This window comes from Scyliorhinus canicula, chromosome 3 (assembly GCF_902713615.1).
Source record: "Scyliorhinus canicula chromosome 3, sScyCan1.1, whole genome shotgun sequence".
NCBI lineage: Eukaryota > Metazoa > Chordata > Chondrichthyes > Carcharhiniformes > Scyliorhinidae > Scyliorhinus > Scyliorhinus canicula.
Genome location: NC_052148.1, coordinates 121009299 through 121025438, shown reverse-complemented (window position 1 = coordinate 121025438; position 16140 = coordinate 121009299). Strand labels below are relative to the sequence as shown.

The following is a 16140-nucleotide window of genomic DNA, read 5'->3' as shown; positions in this document are numbered from 1 at the left end:
AAAATATCATTCAGTATCACTGACTGCAATACTGGAAAGCCAGATTGTCTCGTGCACTGGATCTGAAAGGCAAATTTTGAAGAGGGATGATATTATCAAACACGCTTCAATAAAGGATTGTGGCTCAGATGAGTTGTGGACAACATTATTTACTGAAAAATGTTTTTATTTAGCTAGAGCAGGTCGCTGCTCGGACGTAATCACTTTGCTCAATCAGCAACAGTTTTGGGACATGGTTAGCAGATTGGCTATAATTTTGACAATAGGTTCATGTCTTGACAAATTGGTGTTGCTATGTTTCTCCAATGGTCAATTGGACTTACCTGTGACGAAGATGAATTTCTAGTTCACAGCGTGGCATGACTTCAGTGCAATGTTCTTTAAATGGACAGAAGACCCATACTTTATCCAGCAGTTTTAGCACCAGGAAGCTTGACTTCTTGCACACCTTCAAACACAAGGGCTTCCGATCCATGGGACAGAAATCTTTGGCCAGGAGGAAATTGGTAAGGCACAAAGTACAATATGTGTGACCACATGGTGTATCCAGGGGCTGCACTAAGGGCTGCAGGCAGATGTGACATATGAGGTCGTCATCTATTTCATCCTGGTAATTATATGTATGATTTTCCTGAGGGAGGTGCGGTTGTCCGCAACAGATACAAAGAGTCAGCACGGCAGGATCCATATTCAGTGCAGAATCACTTTATTTCAGCAATACGATATTCAGTGAACGTTGGGTCCAAATCAATGTTTGTCGGTATGAAGGTCGCTGAGTTTCAGGTTAAACCCCAGAACTGAAAGAAACAACATAGATCGTGACGATTAAACAAGTGAAATTCTCCTTTCAACAGATAGTTATTAAAATCTTGTGACGTTGAATGTTGCTACAGTAAATCATAGTAACTGTCATGCCATTGCATAAAGAAATTTCCCAATAGGATAATGAGAATGAACCCGGATATGTGTTCAAATCTTTTATTCTGAGTCACAAGAGTGCATTTCAGCTTGGTCCATTTGGTAGCACTCTCTTGTGACTGAGGTTTGGGGCTGAAGCCTCACTTGAAGGACTGAGCCTTAAATTCAATGCAGCACAGAGGCAATACTCTATCGTTGACATTCTGTGTTGGTAGCTGTCATATTAAACTGATGCCCTGCTCTATCACACTGTTCAGATGGATGGATAGGCTTCATCAGCAATATCTGAAGAAATGTAGGTGTTTCCACAGTGTCCTGGCCAACACACCAGCTTCAACCAATGTACCAAAAATAGGCCGAGTATTATTTTGCTAGTGCAATTGGCTGTCACTTTTGGCAACAATACAAAGCAACTGCATTTTAATGTCTCAACAACTATTGCAGGGGGTTAGCTTGAATGAGGATATGTTTAAGGATCTGGGGGAAAATCTTCAGAAACATTCACACTTCATTTGATGCATTTTCAGGTACTTTGGAATCTATAATGAGTCCAGAAACTGTTCTTCTTCCCATCAAATTAGTAGAGTAATTTTCACAATTTTATGGAAAAATGTTTCCCTGTTTGTCATTTGGGAATGAATTGTTCTCCAGTGCAGTGTAACATTTCTTTTCTCCGTAACAGCTGATAAACTATTTCAGGGGATAAAATTTAATCACTTTCTTTTTCAAGTTGACACTCCCCTCTTCTTTCCCCATTCCCTCTCGAACCTCCCTCACCCCCCCCCCCCCCACCCCCCCCCCCCCCCCCCCACACACACACACACACCCCGCCCAAACCAGTCCTCTTCATGCTGTCACTTTCCTTTATTGTCTTCAATTAAGTCTGTCACTGTTCCTCCTCTTTCTCCAACTCAGTTAATTCAGTCTCCTCCTCATTCCCCCACCCCCCCACAACCCACCAGTGCAGAATTGAGGCTCTTACTTCCAGATGCTACTGTGATAATGCGGTACACTGGAGACGAGAATTGCTAATCTCTTGACAATTTCTGCCCACAGTATACAGCAGTGTTCCATCTTGTATGGCAACAGCACAAGGTAGTGGCGCTTGGGGGAAGGGGAGCTGTCTGGCGAGGCAATTTGGTCCACATTGATTTTCATCTGGAGGAGCTGGTACACAGAGCACGTCCCCAAACAACGACTGTTCAGGCACAGGCTCTTGGCACATATAGGTGAAGGTACAGGAGCTGCAGCCTCCTCCTCAACTGAAAGTCCACTGATTTTAGATTAACAAGGGGAAAAAAAACAGGAGGGAAGTTAAATAGAAAATGAAATGCGAAATGATACTGGCTTAATTTGCCAGTTTGAACGTGAGCAGTTTAAGCAAGTTCTTTGTTATGTTGGATGAAAGCAGACTCTCGGGGCTTGAAAAGACCAAAAATTAAAGTAATTCTTTGCACTATCGAGGGATATTGACTTTTTAAAAACTTTTGCCCTGGACAATTTCCAAGGTCAGTGAATACAGACAGATCAGCAGTATAATCAGCGGGGCAATGATGTCATCTGTTGTATTCATTTGCCATTTGATAAACAAAGTCAGAATCATAATAGTGCGAATCAGAAAGGAGAAAATATCAAAGCTATTGTCAACCTTTACAGCTCAGCAATTACATAAAGCAGTGCACTGTGAATCTTTACGAACAGACTACCACGCCACATCATCAGAGTGACAGCAATAGGACCTGCCTGAACAATTTACCATCAGAAACCACCCAGAAATATCTTATTTTAATCTGGCTTTCTGAGAACTATGTAAAACCTGATTCTATCTTTGTATTAGTCACTGTGATCCACCCTAAAAAAAAATATTTGAATCTGTCTCAACTTGTGGAGGTGGAACTAAACCATGTTGTTTATTTCAAGTCCTATTTGAAATCACCCTCAACCCCACCCCTAATTGAGATGCAGTACTTTTATTCATCATTTAACAAAACAACAAAATCTCAGTGTAAAATGTTTCAATGTGCATTATGCTAAATCTATTCCTCTGTGCATTGTTCATGCAAAGTTCTGTATCGGGGCTTCAAAGATCAAACTTTGCCTTGTAATTTGTTGACATGGTTATGTGGTAAACCAGCATGGTTTCTACAAAATGTAAAGGCTATAACAAATTTACTGGTGTATACATGGATCTCAATTCAGATAAAAGGTCAGCAAATTAAAACATTGGGCCCGATTCAGCGGCCTCGTCCCACCTTGGTGTCGGGACAAGGCCGTTGAATCTCGCGAGAGGCATAGAACATAGAACAGTACAGCACAGAACAGGCCCTTCGGCCCTCGATGTTGCGCCGAGCAATGATCACCCTACTCAAACCCACATATCCACCCTATACCCGTAACCCAACAACCCCCCTCCCCCTTAACCTTACTTTTTAGGACACTACGGGCAATTTATCATGGCCAATCCACCTAACCCGCACATCTTTGGACTGTGGGAGGAAACCGGAGCACCCGGAGGAAACCCACGCACACACGGGGAGGACGTGCAGACTCCGCACAGACAGTGACCCAGCCGGGAATCGAACCTGGGATCCTGGAGCTGTGAAGCATTTATGCTAACCACCATGCTACCGTGTTGCCCTTGTGAGATTCGCGATGCTCGAAACATCTTGCGAGATCCAACTGAAGCCCTCGCCTGTTGCGATCCAGATCTGCATATTTCATTTAAATACCCGGACACCGGATTCACCCAATGCCTGGGACTCACTGGTCACGCTTTCGAGACCTCGCCAGGGCGTCGTTTAGCATTGGTCCACACAAATGTGGACCTGGTGTAAGTGCACCTGGGTTGGGGGTGGGGGGGGGGGGGGTGTCTCCCAGGCCATTGGAGACCCCTGGTGGCATCCTGGCACTTTGAGCAGAGGGACCTGGGTGTAAATGTGCATTGATCATTCAAGGTGTCAGGACAGATAGGGAGAACAGTTAATAAAGCATACAGTATTCTGGGCTTTATTAAGAGAGGCATAAAGTACAAGAGCAAAGAGGTTATGCTAAAACTTATGCAAGACACTACTAGTTAGACATCAGTTGGAGTATTGTGCACAGTTCTGGGACCCACACTATAGGAAGGATGTGAACGCCTGTTTGGGTACACCGAGGGAGAAGTCAGAATGTCCAAATGACCGAACAAGCACATCCTTCGGGACATGTGGGAGGAAGCTGGAGCACCCAGAGGAAACCAACGCAGACACAGGGAGAACATGCAGACTATGCACAGACAGTGACCCAAGTGGGAATTAAACCCCACAACCTGGCGTTGTGAAGCAACAACGCTAACCGCTATGCTACCGTGCCACCCATGTTGCAAAAGAAACAAATGTTTTGTAATAAGAAACATTTTCACACAAAAAGTGGTTCATGTCTGGAATGCACTGCCTGGTGGAGGCAGGCTCAATCGAGGCATTCATGAGGGCATCAGCGAATTATTGGAACAGAAATAATGCGCGGGGTACTGAGAAAAGGCAGAGGAATGGTACTGAATCATGATACCCATTTGGATAGCCAGTGCAGACACGATGGGTTAAAAGGCGCCATATAAGTTGAGTGATTCTGTCTATTTCAGGATGGTGAATGGTGGTGGGCAATTAAACAACTCCTGGAGGAGAAGGCTCCACAAATATCCACATCCTCCATGATGGAGGAGTCCAGCACACATGTGCAAAAGACAAGGCTGAGGCATTTGCAAGAATCTTCAGCCAGAAGTGCCGAGTGGATGATTTATCTTGGTCTCCTGCAGGGGTCCCCAGCTTCACAGATGCCAGTCTTCAGCCAATACGATTCACTCCACATGATATCAAGAATTGGCTGACAGCACTGGATACTGTAAAGGCTATAGACCCTGACAATATTCTGGCAATAGTACTGAAGACTTGTGCTCCAGAGCTTGCTGCACCCCTAGCCAAGCTGTTCCAGTACAGCTACAACACTGGCTCAACCCGGCATAGTGGAAAATTGCCCAGGTGTGTCCTGTACACAAAAAACAGGACAAAACCAACCTGGCCAATTACCGCCCTATTAGTCTACCCTCCACCATCAGCAAAGTGATGGAAGGAATCATCAACAGTGCTATCAAGCGACACTTTCTCACCAATAACCTGCTCATGGACGCTCAAGTTTAGATTTTGCCAGGATCACTCAACTCCTGACCTTGGCTCAAACGTGGACAGTAGACCTGAATGCCAGAGGTGAAGTGAGAGTGAGTGCCCTTGACATCAAGGTAGCATTTGATCGAGTATGTCATCGAGGAGCCCGAGTAAAACTGGAGTCAATAGCAGTCAGGGGGAAAACTCTCCGCTGGATGGAGTCATACCTGGCTCAAGGGCAGATGGTTGTGGTGGTTGGAGGTCAATCATCTCAGCTCCAGGACATCACTCCAGGAGTTCCTCAGGGTAGTGTCCTAGGCCCAACCACCTTCAGCTGCTTCATCAATGACCTTACTTCCATCATAAGGTCAGAAGTGGAGATGTTTGTGGATGACTGCACAATGTTCAGCACCATTCGCGACTCCTCAGATAATGAAGCAGTCCATTTGCAAATGCAGCAAGATCTGGACAATATCCAGGCTTGGGCTGACAAGTGGCAAGTTACATTTGCGCCACACAAGTGCCAGGCAATGACCATCTTCTGCAAGAGAGGATCTAACCAGCACCCCTTGACATTCAATGGCATTATCATTGTTGAATCCCCTACAATCAACATCCTGGGGTTACCATTGACCAGAAACTGAACTGGGCTAGCCATATTAATATTGTGGCTACCAGGGCAAGTCAAAGGCTAGGAATCTTACGGCGAGTAACTCACCTCCTGATCCCTCAAAGCCTATCCACCATCTATAAGGCACAAGTCAGGAGCATAATGGAATACTTTCCACTTGCCTGGATGAGTGCAACTCCAACAACACTCAGGAAGTTTGACACTATCCAGGACAAAGCAACCGCTTGATTGCTCCCCTTCCATAAACATTCAATCCCTCCAACACCGATGAACAGTGGCAACCTTGTGTACCATCTGCAAGATGCACTGCAGTAACTCACCAATGTTCCTTATTCAGCACCTTCCAAACCCACAACCACTACCATCTAGAAGGACAAGAGCTGCAGATGCTTGGGAACCCCACCACCAGGAGGTTCCCCTCCAAGTCACTCACCGCCATAACTTGGAAATATACCGCCATTCCGTCACTGTTGCTGGGGCAACATCCTTGAACTCCCTCTCTAACAGCACAGTGGGTGTACCTACATCTAAGGGGCTGAAGCAGTTCAAGAAGGCAACTGACCACCACCTTCTGAAGGGCAACTAGGGATGGGCAATAAATGCTGGCCTAACCAGCGACGCCCACATCCCGTAAGTTACATTTAAAAAAAATTCAAATGCTACTTTTAGGAGGTGATGGAAACTCACTTGCTGATGGAGGGTAGCCAATTAAGCCAATTAAAGTGTCAATGAGGGCACTCCATATCCGATCTGGACTTTATGGACGTAGACACTCTGTGGCTATGACTGTGTGAATGGTGCTGCTCTCACAGCAAGCAGGCCAGAGGGGTGAGAGGAGCCTTCTGCAAAGAATGGGCCACAACTGTACGTCATGCTTTGGAGGGGATCCCCCTCTGCAGTGATGGCCCAGCAACTATGGCCACTGTACTAGTTGATATATCTGCACGCTTTCAAAGAGTGCCTGCATCATCAGCTGCACTCACAGACCCCAATCCCCTCCCCGTGCCCCCCACTACCACCACACCCCAATTTACTGGCAGTGCCCTCCCCTCCTGGTGGGCCTGCCAGCTGTCTCCAGCCTCTGGAACCTCCAATGGCCCACCCGGCTGTGGAGCCCACCTGCCGCCCTGGCCTGCCTTACAGGTTCCCGATCCGGAATCAGGAAGTTGCCATTGGAGCTGAAACTAAAAATCAGCCTGTTAATGTTTTTTCCTCTCTCACCAAATTTAGTTATTTTCTTTCTTGGAGCGATGGAGGAAGAGCACTTACTAATGTTCAAGAATTAGATTGGTTTGGTTGTAAACCAAGATTGTGGGTTCAAATTCTAATTCAGAGCTTGAGCACATCGCTTCGGCTGGCTCTTAAATATATTCCTTTATTGTGAAGGAGTGCTGGTGATTGGCTCTGGTTTTAGATAATATGTTGAAGCAAGATTTCATTTGTCTGGTCAGCTGGAAGTGAATCGTACGACTGAAGAGGAGCAAGGAGTTCTATCAGTTTCCTTGCCAATGTTCCTCCCTCGACTGACAGCTCCAGATATGGATTACCCCTTTTGATAGCTGTGCGACTTTGTTGAGTGCAAATCTGTTGCCCCTAACAGCAGTGATTACACTTCAAATGTAATTAATTGGCTGCACAGTACTTTGGAATGTCCTGAGCTGATTAGGTGCAAGGTATCAATGCGTTTTGTCTCCATAGGTTCTTTTTTTGTTTCCTAATCTTCAATGTCAGCTGTGGTTCGTCTCACTACTAAGTCAAATGGTTGTGGGTTCGAGCCCCACTCTTGAGACTGTACCCCTTGGTCCAGAATGACATCTAGCAGTACCGGTATTGAGGGAGCACCGCACTGTTGGGAGGGTGTTGAGGGGATGCTGCACTGTCAGAGTGCCAGCACCGTGGGAGTGCCAAACTATCAAAGGTTGCTGGGCGAGATTCTCGTTTTCTGGTACGGTGTGCCCCCACCGGCAGCGGGATTCTCCATCCCAGCAGCTGGCCAATGGGGTCTCCCATTGTGGGCACCCCTCGCCGTTGGTAAATCGGCAGGCATGAGTGTGCTGCTGGTAAAACGGAGGATCCCACCGCCGGAAAATCCAGCCCGCTGTCTTTTGGGTTATGCCTTCCCAGGTGATGCGAAGGATCCCATGTCACTGCTGGAAGAAACGCAAGTTCTTCCCGTGGCCCTGGGCCAAATTTATCCCTCCCTTAACTGCATCATTTAAAAACAGATTACCTGGTGATTTATCCAACTGTATTTGTGGAGCCTTGCTGTACAGAAATTAGTTCCCATCTGCTACGTTGGGTGTATTTTTTTTAAGTGTTGGGCTCAGACTGAAAACATGTAACTCTCCAGTTGCACACACCAGTTTCCACTCCAGATCTTGATAATGAATGGCTGTGGTTTAAACTGTCAGTCTGGTGGGGCGGGGCCTGATAGTGCTGGTATCTGGCTTACAGAGATTGTGGCGCATACTGTAGAGGGCGCCTCGATTACAGTTGAAGCATAACTCCCCCTCCACCCCTGGACAATCATTGGGGCCTCCCCCCCACCCCTGGACAATCATTGGGGCCTCCCCCTCCACCCCTGGACAATCATTGGGGCCTCCCCCCCACCCCTCAAGACCACCACAGAAGTATCACTGCAGTTCACCCCGCCCTCAGTGCCCACTCCACACCGTGCCTGCCAGTTCGCCTCCTCACTGCCCACTGTCCCTTCCCCCACTACACATAAATGGAAATCCACATGGTCTCCCATGAGGGCCTGCCACTGGCACTGTCCCCTGGCACAGGTTGGCACTGTCAGGGGAGCCATGCCAACCTGTGTCGGGGCAGTGCCTGGGAATGTCCCTCTCCCCTGGGGGTCTATACTTACCATTGTGCTGCAAGAGAGATCCCCTCGACTAAATCCCGATTAGAAAAGATGTTGTAAACCTCGGCGACGTATGAAAAGTCTATTGGAGGACTCCCTCCCTCCCACAATGCAAATCCTCACCACATCAAAGACAGATAAGTGTTTCTCTTTTTCGCAGTAGAAAGCACTTAGTTGCCTATTATGTGGTGAGGGGCTGCCAATCATAGCAAAGTGTTTATAAACACTGTGGTTAGCATCAAAGGGTACAAAAGATGCATTCAAGTGTGAAGGGAAAGATCAATGAACAAACCACCAAGCAGCTATCTCTGGTGTAATAAAACTGTCAATCACTGGCTAATGCAATGTCAGGCAGTGTTAAATTGAATGGAAGATCTGCATTTCATAGGGTGGTCAAGCGATTTCAAGCCCTTTGAAGCGTACAGGACTGCAGAGGAAGCCTTTGACACTTGTAACAACTGATGCTTTGAATATTTCTGTCTGAGGAAGCAGGTGTTAGGAAAGGGTAAGTGAAAATGCAATGATATTTCAACCTACTGCCTGGACTGCTCTTCATTTTTCAGGCATGGGTCTCTGTTGGGCGGGTGGGGGGGGGGGGGGGATATGATGGGAGGGGCCTGTTGCAGGGTCTCTGTTGGGGGTCTGATGGGGGCACCTTAGTCTCCCGAACAGAGAAACCTGCTCAATGTAATGCTTATATTTATGTATCTTTGAATCTTTATCATGAGGATTTGTTTTGTTCTCTTTTAATATTGTATTCCCAAGTTTAAACCAACACGGTAAATTTGATTATTTCTTTTTCAGATAGAAGTCAATACCTGTTGAATTAAAGTGCTCTGGTTAGTGGAGTTGGTTAGTTACTACACACGGATGTAAAACTTCACAAAGTAGCTAGAGCTGACAGGGATTAAACTGAAAAAAATTGAAATTATTTAAACCTGGATAAAGTTACAAAATGTCAGGAATGATAGCCGTACACGTTGGAGCACGTTCCCACACAGACAACGTTTTTCAAGGTAAAGTTGCAAAAAGAATAAATAGGAGGAAGTTCGATCATTGTAACTTACCTATGTCTGGTATCAGGAAAACATCTTTGTCTGAACGAATTATGGCAGAGGAATTTCAACTGTTTAAATCCACAGAAGGCAATTGTGAACTCACAACTGCTGAATCCTTTTCACAAAGAACTGTCACTGGATAAAAATGAAGTTGCTCAAGAACCAGCCAATTCAAAGCGTGCAATCCTTTCATATATAATTGCAGACTGACTGCAAAATCACAGATTTTGATCCCGCCCTAATGTGCAATACCCACCTTAGGTATTTCTGATTCCCTTGGAGATTTCCATACATCAACAAAATGCTGTTTTGTTAAAATAAAAGGACAAGAGAAAATCTGGAAAATCTCTCAATTTTATAAATCAAGTACAAATGCATTATCGCACCATTTACATATCATATCACCTTGATGCAAACAACACATTTCTCTTCTAGTTCTTCTCTCTTTTCATACACAGGGACTTGCTCCCAAACAGGATTTGTTTTTCCAATTCAGAAATCTCCTCTTTAAATTTTATGAGCCATTTCCATGGCTGGTAGTTGCCTGTTCCTTTAGTAGTGTCTGCTTTTCAGGTTACCGGAGTTAGCGGTTTACCTCATGACACCTGATTTGCAGCGCCCCCACACTATGCACAAAGCTCTAAGAGTTTTATACCAGTGGAATGCACACTGTGAATTAGGCTGTGGAAATCACTACACCTAATAGCAGTCTGCATGATTTTCTGTCCAGTTATGATCATAAATTGTCTTTGGGCCTGAATTCCAAATGACATTGAATCAGCATAGTGATCCCAACCAAGGCGAAGTTGCCACTGGTTCTTTTGACCTCTTCACTATCTAGGCGCTGTTAGGTTGCTTATTTAATATCCAGTCGTGGATGAGATGCCTCCAAGCATTGAGACTGAAGTTGTCTTTCAGACCCTACCAATTCCGCACCCTGCACCACCAATTCCACTCACTTTCCTGGTTACTGTTAGAGGTATAAACAGACTGCAAGCAAACCTCGCATCCTTTAAGCATGTTGGGATATTTTATTGCGGAAGGTTTATTTAATTTTTGTTTGACAGCATCACCCTTTCCTGCCTCCCTGAGCTCAGTCCTACACTTCATATTCGCTCATCGCACAGTCCACTGTTGTGCATATCTTTAATACTACCCTCCTCCAACACACCCAACTGTTACTGAAACTCTCAAACCTTTGTCAACTTCAGACTCAGTTACTCCAATCGCAGAGGCAGATATAGTCATGCCCAAAGGCTGCTGTATGGTTCAATTTCCACCATTTATTTCACTCATGGTGATTATACATTCAACTATTTAACTTATTTAAAAAGTTATTTGGGGCTAGATTTTCTGAGTCCATGGAGACAGGGTGGGGAAGGAAAAGGAACATGGGATAGCTTCCTGGTGTATTCTTGCCCCTGGGGACATTCCCAGGGGCAACTGGGGACCAGGTCAGCTGTTGTTCCACAGAAATGGGCAGATAATTCGTCCAATTAGTCCAATTAAGACCACACATGAAATCTCACAGCCGCATCAATGAATAGCCCTGCAGAGAGGTTTCCCCTCCTTCCCAATGTTCCTGTGTGCTTGCGGAGACTTCAGTGCAGCCCTTCTGTGTTTGCCAGCAAGGGCGCCTCCATGTTGGGGTACATTTACAGTCCTCACCAATGCTTAAAGGGAATGGTAACACAATGGTAATGTTTTTGGACTAGTGATCCAATGAAATCACAGAGGCGAGGTGAGAGTGATTGCCCTCGACACCAAGGCAGCATTTGACTTAGTATGGCATCAAGGATCCCAGCAAAACTGGAATCAGTGAAACATTCTCCACTGGTTGTGGAGTCATATCTGGCACAAGGGAAGACGGTTGCAATTGTTGGATGTCAATCATTTTAGTTCACAGTGGTTATCACTATTGTCTCACGGCGCCGAGGTCCCAGGTTCGATCCCGGCTCTGGGTCACTGTCCGTGTGGAATTTGCACATTCTCCCCATGTTTACGTGGGTTTCGCCACCACAACCCAAAGATGTGCAGGCTAGGTGGATTGGCCACGCTAAATTGCCCCTTAGTTAGATAAAAAAACATTTTATACCATTTTAGTTCCAGGACATCAGTTCAGCTATCATTGTGGATAGCATAATTGCTTCACAGCTCCAGGGCCCCAGGTTCGATTCCGGCTTGGGTCACTGTCTGTGCGGAGTCTGCACATCCTCCCCTTGTGTGCGTGGGTTTCCTCCGGGTGCTCCGGTTTCCTCCCACAGTCCAAAGATGTGCAGGTTAGGTGGATTGGCTATGATAAATTTCCATAAGTGTCCAAAATTGCCCTGAGTGTTGGGTGGGGTTACTAGGTTATGGGGATAGGGTGGAGGAGTTGACCTTGGATAGGGTGCTCTTTCCAAAGGCCGGTGCAGACCCGATGGGCCGAAGTGCCTCCTTCTGCACTGTAAATTCTATGATTCTATGATTCTATGATTCTATTCCTCAGGGTAGTGTCCAAGGCCCAACCATCTTCAGCAGCTTCATTGATGACCTTCCCTCCATTGGCTGATGATTGCACAGTGTTCAGTACCATTCATGAATCATCAGATACTGAAGCAGACTGTGTCCCCATGTAGCAGGACCTGAACAACATTCAGGATCGGGCTTCGGGCTGATAAGTGGCAAGTAACATTCATACAACACAATTGCCAGGCAATGATCATCTCCAACAAGAGAGAATCTAACCATCACGCCTTGACATTTAATGGCACTACTAATATTGAATTCCTCACCATTACCCTCCTGGGGTTACCATTGACCAAAAGCTAAACTGGTACAACTAGAATACGTCACAGGCTGGGAATTCTGCAGTGAGTAACTTCGCTCCTCACCCCCCAAAGCTTGTCCATTATCTAAAAGGCAGAAGGCAGGATTATAATGGACTACTCTCCACATGCTTGAGTATATACAAATCAAGCAATACCCAAGAAGCTTGATGCCATCCAAGATAAAGCCACCCACTTGATTAACACATGATCCAACTTGAATTTATCAGATCTGCCATCACTGGTGCACGGTGAAAGAGTGCGTACCATCCACAAAAGCCACTGCATCAATGCACCATGCCTCCTTTGACAGCAGCTTTCAAACATACAACTTCTACCAACTAGAAGGGCAAGATATTGGGAAAATAATATCTTCACAAACTGGATTTTTACAATTTGGAAGGACACTGCACTACTTAGACAATTTTGAATTATTTTACAATATCTATGATATAGCCCGTAGACATATCACCACACCAGGGACCCTGGTGTAATTCCAGCCTTGGGTGACTATCTGCGTGGAGCTTGTATGTTCTCCCTGTGTCTGCGTGGGCTTCCTCCGGGTGCTCCGGTTTCCTTCCACAGTTGAAAGTTGTGCAGGTTAGATGGATTGGCCATGCTGAATTGTCCTTTAGTGTCCAAAGATGTGCAAGTTAGGTGGGCTTGCAAGGATAGGACAGGGTAGTGGGGGAGTGCCCTTTCAAAGGGTCAGTGCAGACTTAATGGGCCAAATGGCCTCCTTCTAAACTGTAGGGATTCTACAGTTTTCTATGGAAATCACCTGGCTGGCATGAGTGGGAGGAACTGTTTGGACTGTAATCACTTTAATCGATGGGGAAAATAACTGGCAAGGACAAATACCAGTCACATACTGGAAATCACATGGCATAAACAAGCTTTAAGTTTTAACTTGTTGTTTTTGAAATCAGTGTATTTTTGAGCAATAAGCTGAGATGAAAGGCTACCCTAGCTGACTCTCTACCTTTGCCTTGCTAGAAATGCTATGTGTGGTTATCAATCTGCAGCCAGAGAATCCACATCTGAGCGTAATCTGTCTGCATTTGGAAACCTGCGAAGCTGAGATGAGAGTTGATCCAGCTGTGTATTCTCCTCTATGCTGACGCTCCACTGGTGAGAACCCCCAGACATACTGGGGCTACTCGACTATTCTTTTTTTAAAAAACATTTTATTGAAGTCATTTTCAACATATGCAGAACGAAGAAATACACAAGCCAACCCGCAGCAACAGGAAACATCCCACTCCCGCCCTGCACCCAGCCCCCGCCCAACAAACACCCTCCACTCACCCTGCTGCCACCACAGCACCCACCCCACCTTTTCCAGGTTCTCACGCCTGCCCCCCACCCAAACAAAAAATAAAGCGCTCTCCACCCCCCCCCCCCCCCCACCCGTCAATACTCCTTGAAGAAGTCGATGAACAGCTTCCACCTCGATGTGAACCCTCCTCCGCACCTCGAATGGCGAAATTGATCTTTTCCAAATGCAGGAACTCTGCCACACCGCTCACCCCCACCCCTGCCTTCAGCAGCACCGAGTCCCACCAGCAGAACAAAATCCATCTCCAGGCTATCAGGGAGGCAAAGGCCAACACGTCGGCTTCTTTCCCCACCTGTAATCCCGGATCCTCCGACACTCCAAATATCGGCACCTCCAGATTCAGGGCTACCTCTACCCCAACCTCTTTGACATTATGTCTGAAAATCCTGTCCAAAACCCCCTCAACCTCGGACACTCCCAAAATCATGCACGTGATTCGACCCCCATCCTGCCCGCGCCGCTCCCGCCCTGCACACCGCCTGCACCTATCCTCCACCCCTGGAAAGAACCGAATCATCCTAGACATTGTGGGCCCTGTGCACCACCTTAAATTGGATACGGCCTAGTCTTGCACATGACGAGGGCTCATTCACCCTCCACAGAGCTTCCCTCCACACTCCGGCCCCCAACACCCCACCCCAACTCCTCCTCCCACTTACGCCTAACCTCCTCCATGGGAGCACTCTCCCTCTTCACCAACTCCTCTTACATGTCCGTAACCTGCCCTCCCCATTCATCCTCAGACAGGAGCTGATCCTGCAGCACCGGGGTGGAAAGACAGCCCCTCCTTCCCCATGAAGTCCCAAAGCTGCAGATATCTGAACCCATTCCCGTTCGGCAACTGGTATGTCCCCTCCAGCTCCTTCAGGCCTTCAAACCTCCATTCCCACAAACAAATCCCTAAAATACTCTATCCCCTACCCCCCATTGATCCCTCTCCAGAAATCCCCCCTAACCCATGTAACCTTCCCAGCCCATACAAACCTCAAGATTATCCCATTAATCTTCCTAAAAAAGGACTTGGGCACAAAATCTCGGGGGTTCTGAAACACAAACAAAAATTTCGGCAACACCGTAATTTTTACCGTCTGAACTTGGCCCGCCAGCGACAATGGCAACACATCCCACCTCTTAAAGTCCACCTTCATTCCCTCCACCAGCCGCGCCAAGTTCAACTTATGCAGCTCACCTGTATCCCCAGGTAATGAAAACGCGCCCCGACCAACCAAAGTGCCAGCCCCTCCAAACTCCTCTCCTGTCCCCAGGCATTAATTGGGAATATCTCACTTTTCCCCATATTAAGCATGTACCCCAAAGAGGCCCAATTCCCCCCAAATCCCCATGATCCTGTCATGCTCCCGACCAGGTCCAAAATATCAAGCAGGAGATCTTCCGCAATAAAAGAAACTGGGTGGTCCACCGCCCCCGCTCAATACCCCTCCACCCCCTCAAACCTCGAAGCACCGTTGCCAGCCGATCATTTGCCAGGGCAAAGAGCAGTGGAGAGAGCAGACACCCCTTCCTTATCCACTGGTGTACCCCAAAATAATTCGAGCTGACCTTGTTTGTCCAAACACTATACAGCAGCTGAACCTAACCCACAAACCCCCGCCCAAACCCGAACTGACCCAACACCTCGAACAAATACGCCATTCAACCTGGTCAAATGCCTTCTCCGCGCCCATTGTCACAATCACTTTCACTTCTCGACCCTCCAAAGGGCTTCATTGTAACATTAAGCAACCTCCGTATGTTCACCAACAACTGCCGCCCCTTCACAAACCCTCACCTGTCAATCAGCATGCAAACCTCTATCCACATCGCCAGCACCTTCGCCAACAACTTTGCATCTACAACGAGATTGGGTGATACAATCCACATTGCCCCGGGTCCTTGTCCTTCTTTAGAATGAGCGATACCGAAGCCTGGGACAGCGTGGGGGGCAAGCTCCCCCTTCACAATTGCCTCATTGTACAGTTCTACTAGCAGGGGCCCCAACACCGACCTGAACGTCTTATGGAACTCAACTGGGAACCCATCCAGACCTGGGTCCTTTCCCGCCTGCATCGATCCCACATAGTCCATCACCTCCCTCAGTCTGATGAGGGCCCCAGTCCCTGCACAAATGCCTCTTCAACCCTCGGGAACTCCAACCTGTCAAAAAACCATCTCATATCTTCATCCCCCACTGGAGGCTCCAAATGATCCCATCTCCAGTAAAAAGCTTCAAAACCCCGGCTCAACCCTCCGGCTCCAATAACATCATGTCCCTTTCATCTCTCATCCTCCCAATTTCCCTCGCCACTGCCTTCTTCAACTGGTGCGCATTGTAATAGTTTTCTCCACATACTCATATACCTTCCATCTGAACTACACAGCTGT

The 16140-nt window shown here is 46.9% G+C and overlaps 1 protein-coding gene across 3 annotated transcripts in view; it reads right to left on the bottom strand.

The window, feature by feature from the left end:
* The window catches only part of lnx1 (ligand of numb-protein X 1), a 290347-nt gene that overhangs the window by 178139 nt on the left and 96068 nt on the right, over positions 1–16140 (bottom strand). For 2 of the 3 annotated variants that reach the window (XM_038791172.1, XM_038791171.1), the window contains one exon: positions 324–797. In XM_038791172.1, the coding sequence (XP_038647100.1) occupies positions 324–688 (365 nt within the window). In that variant the 5' untranslated portion in view covers positions 689–797. Of the gene's footprint in view, positions 1–323; positions 798–9621; positions 9745–16140 lie in introns of those variants that run through there. The other variant, XM_038791173.1, reaches the window with a different exon arrangement.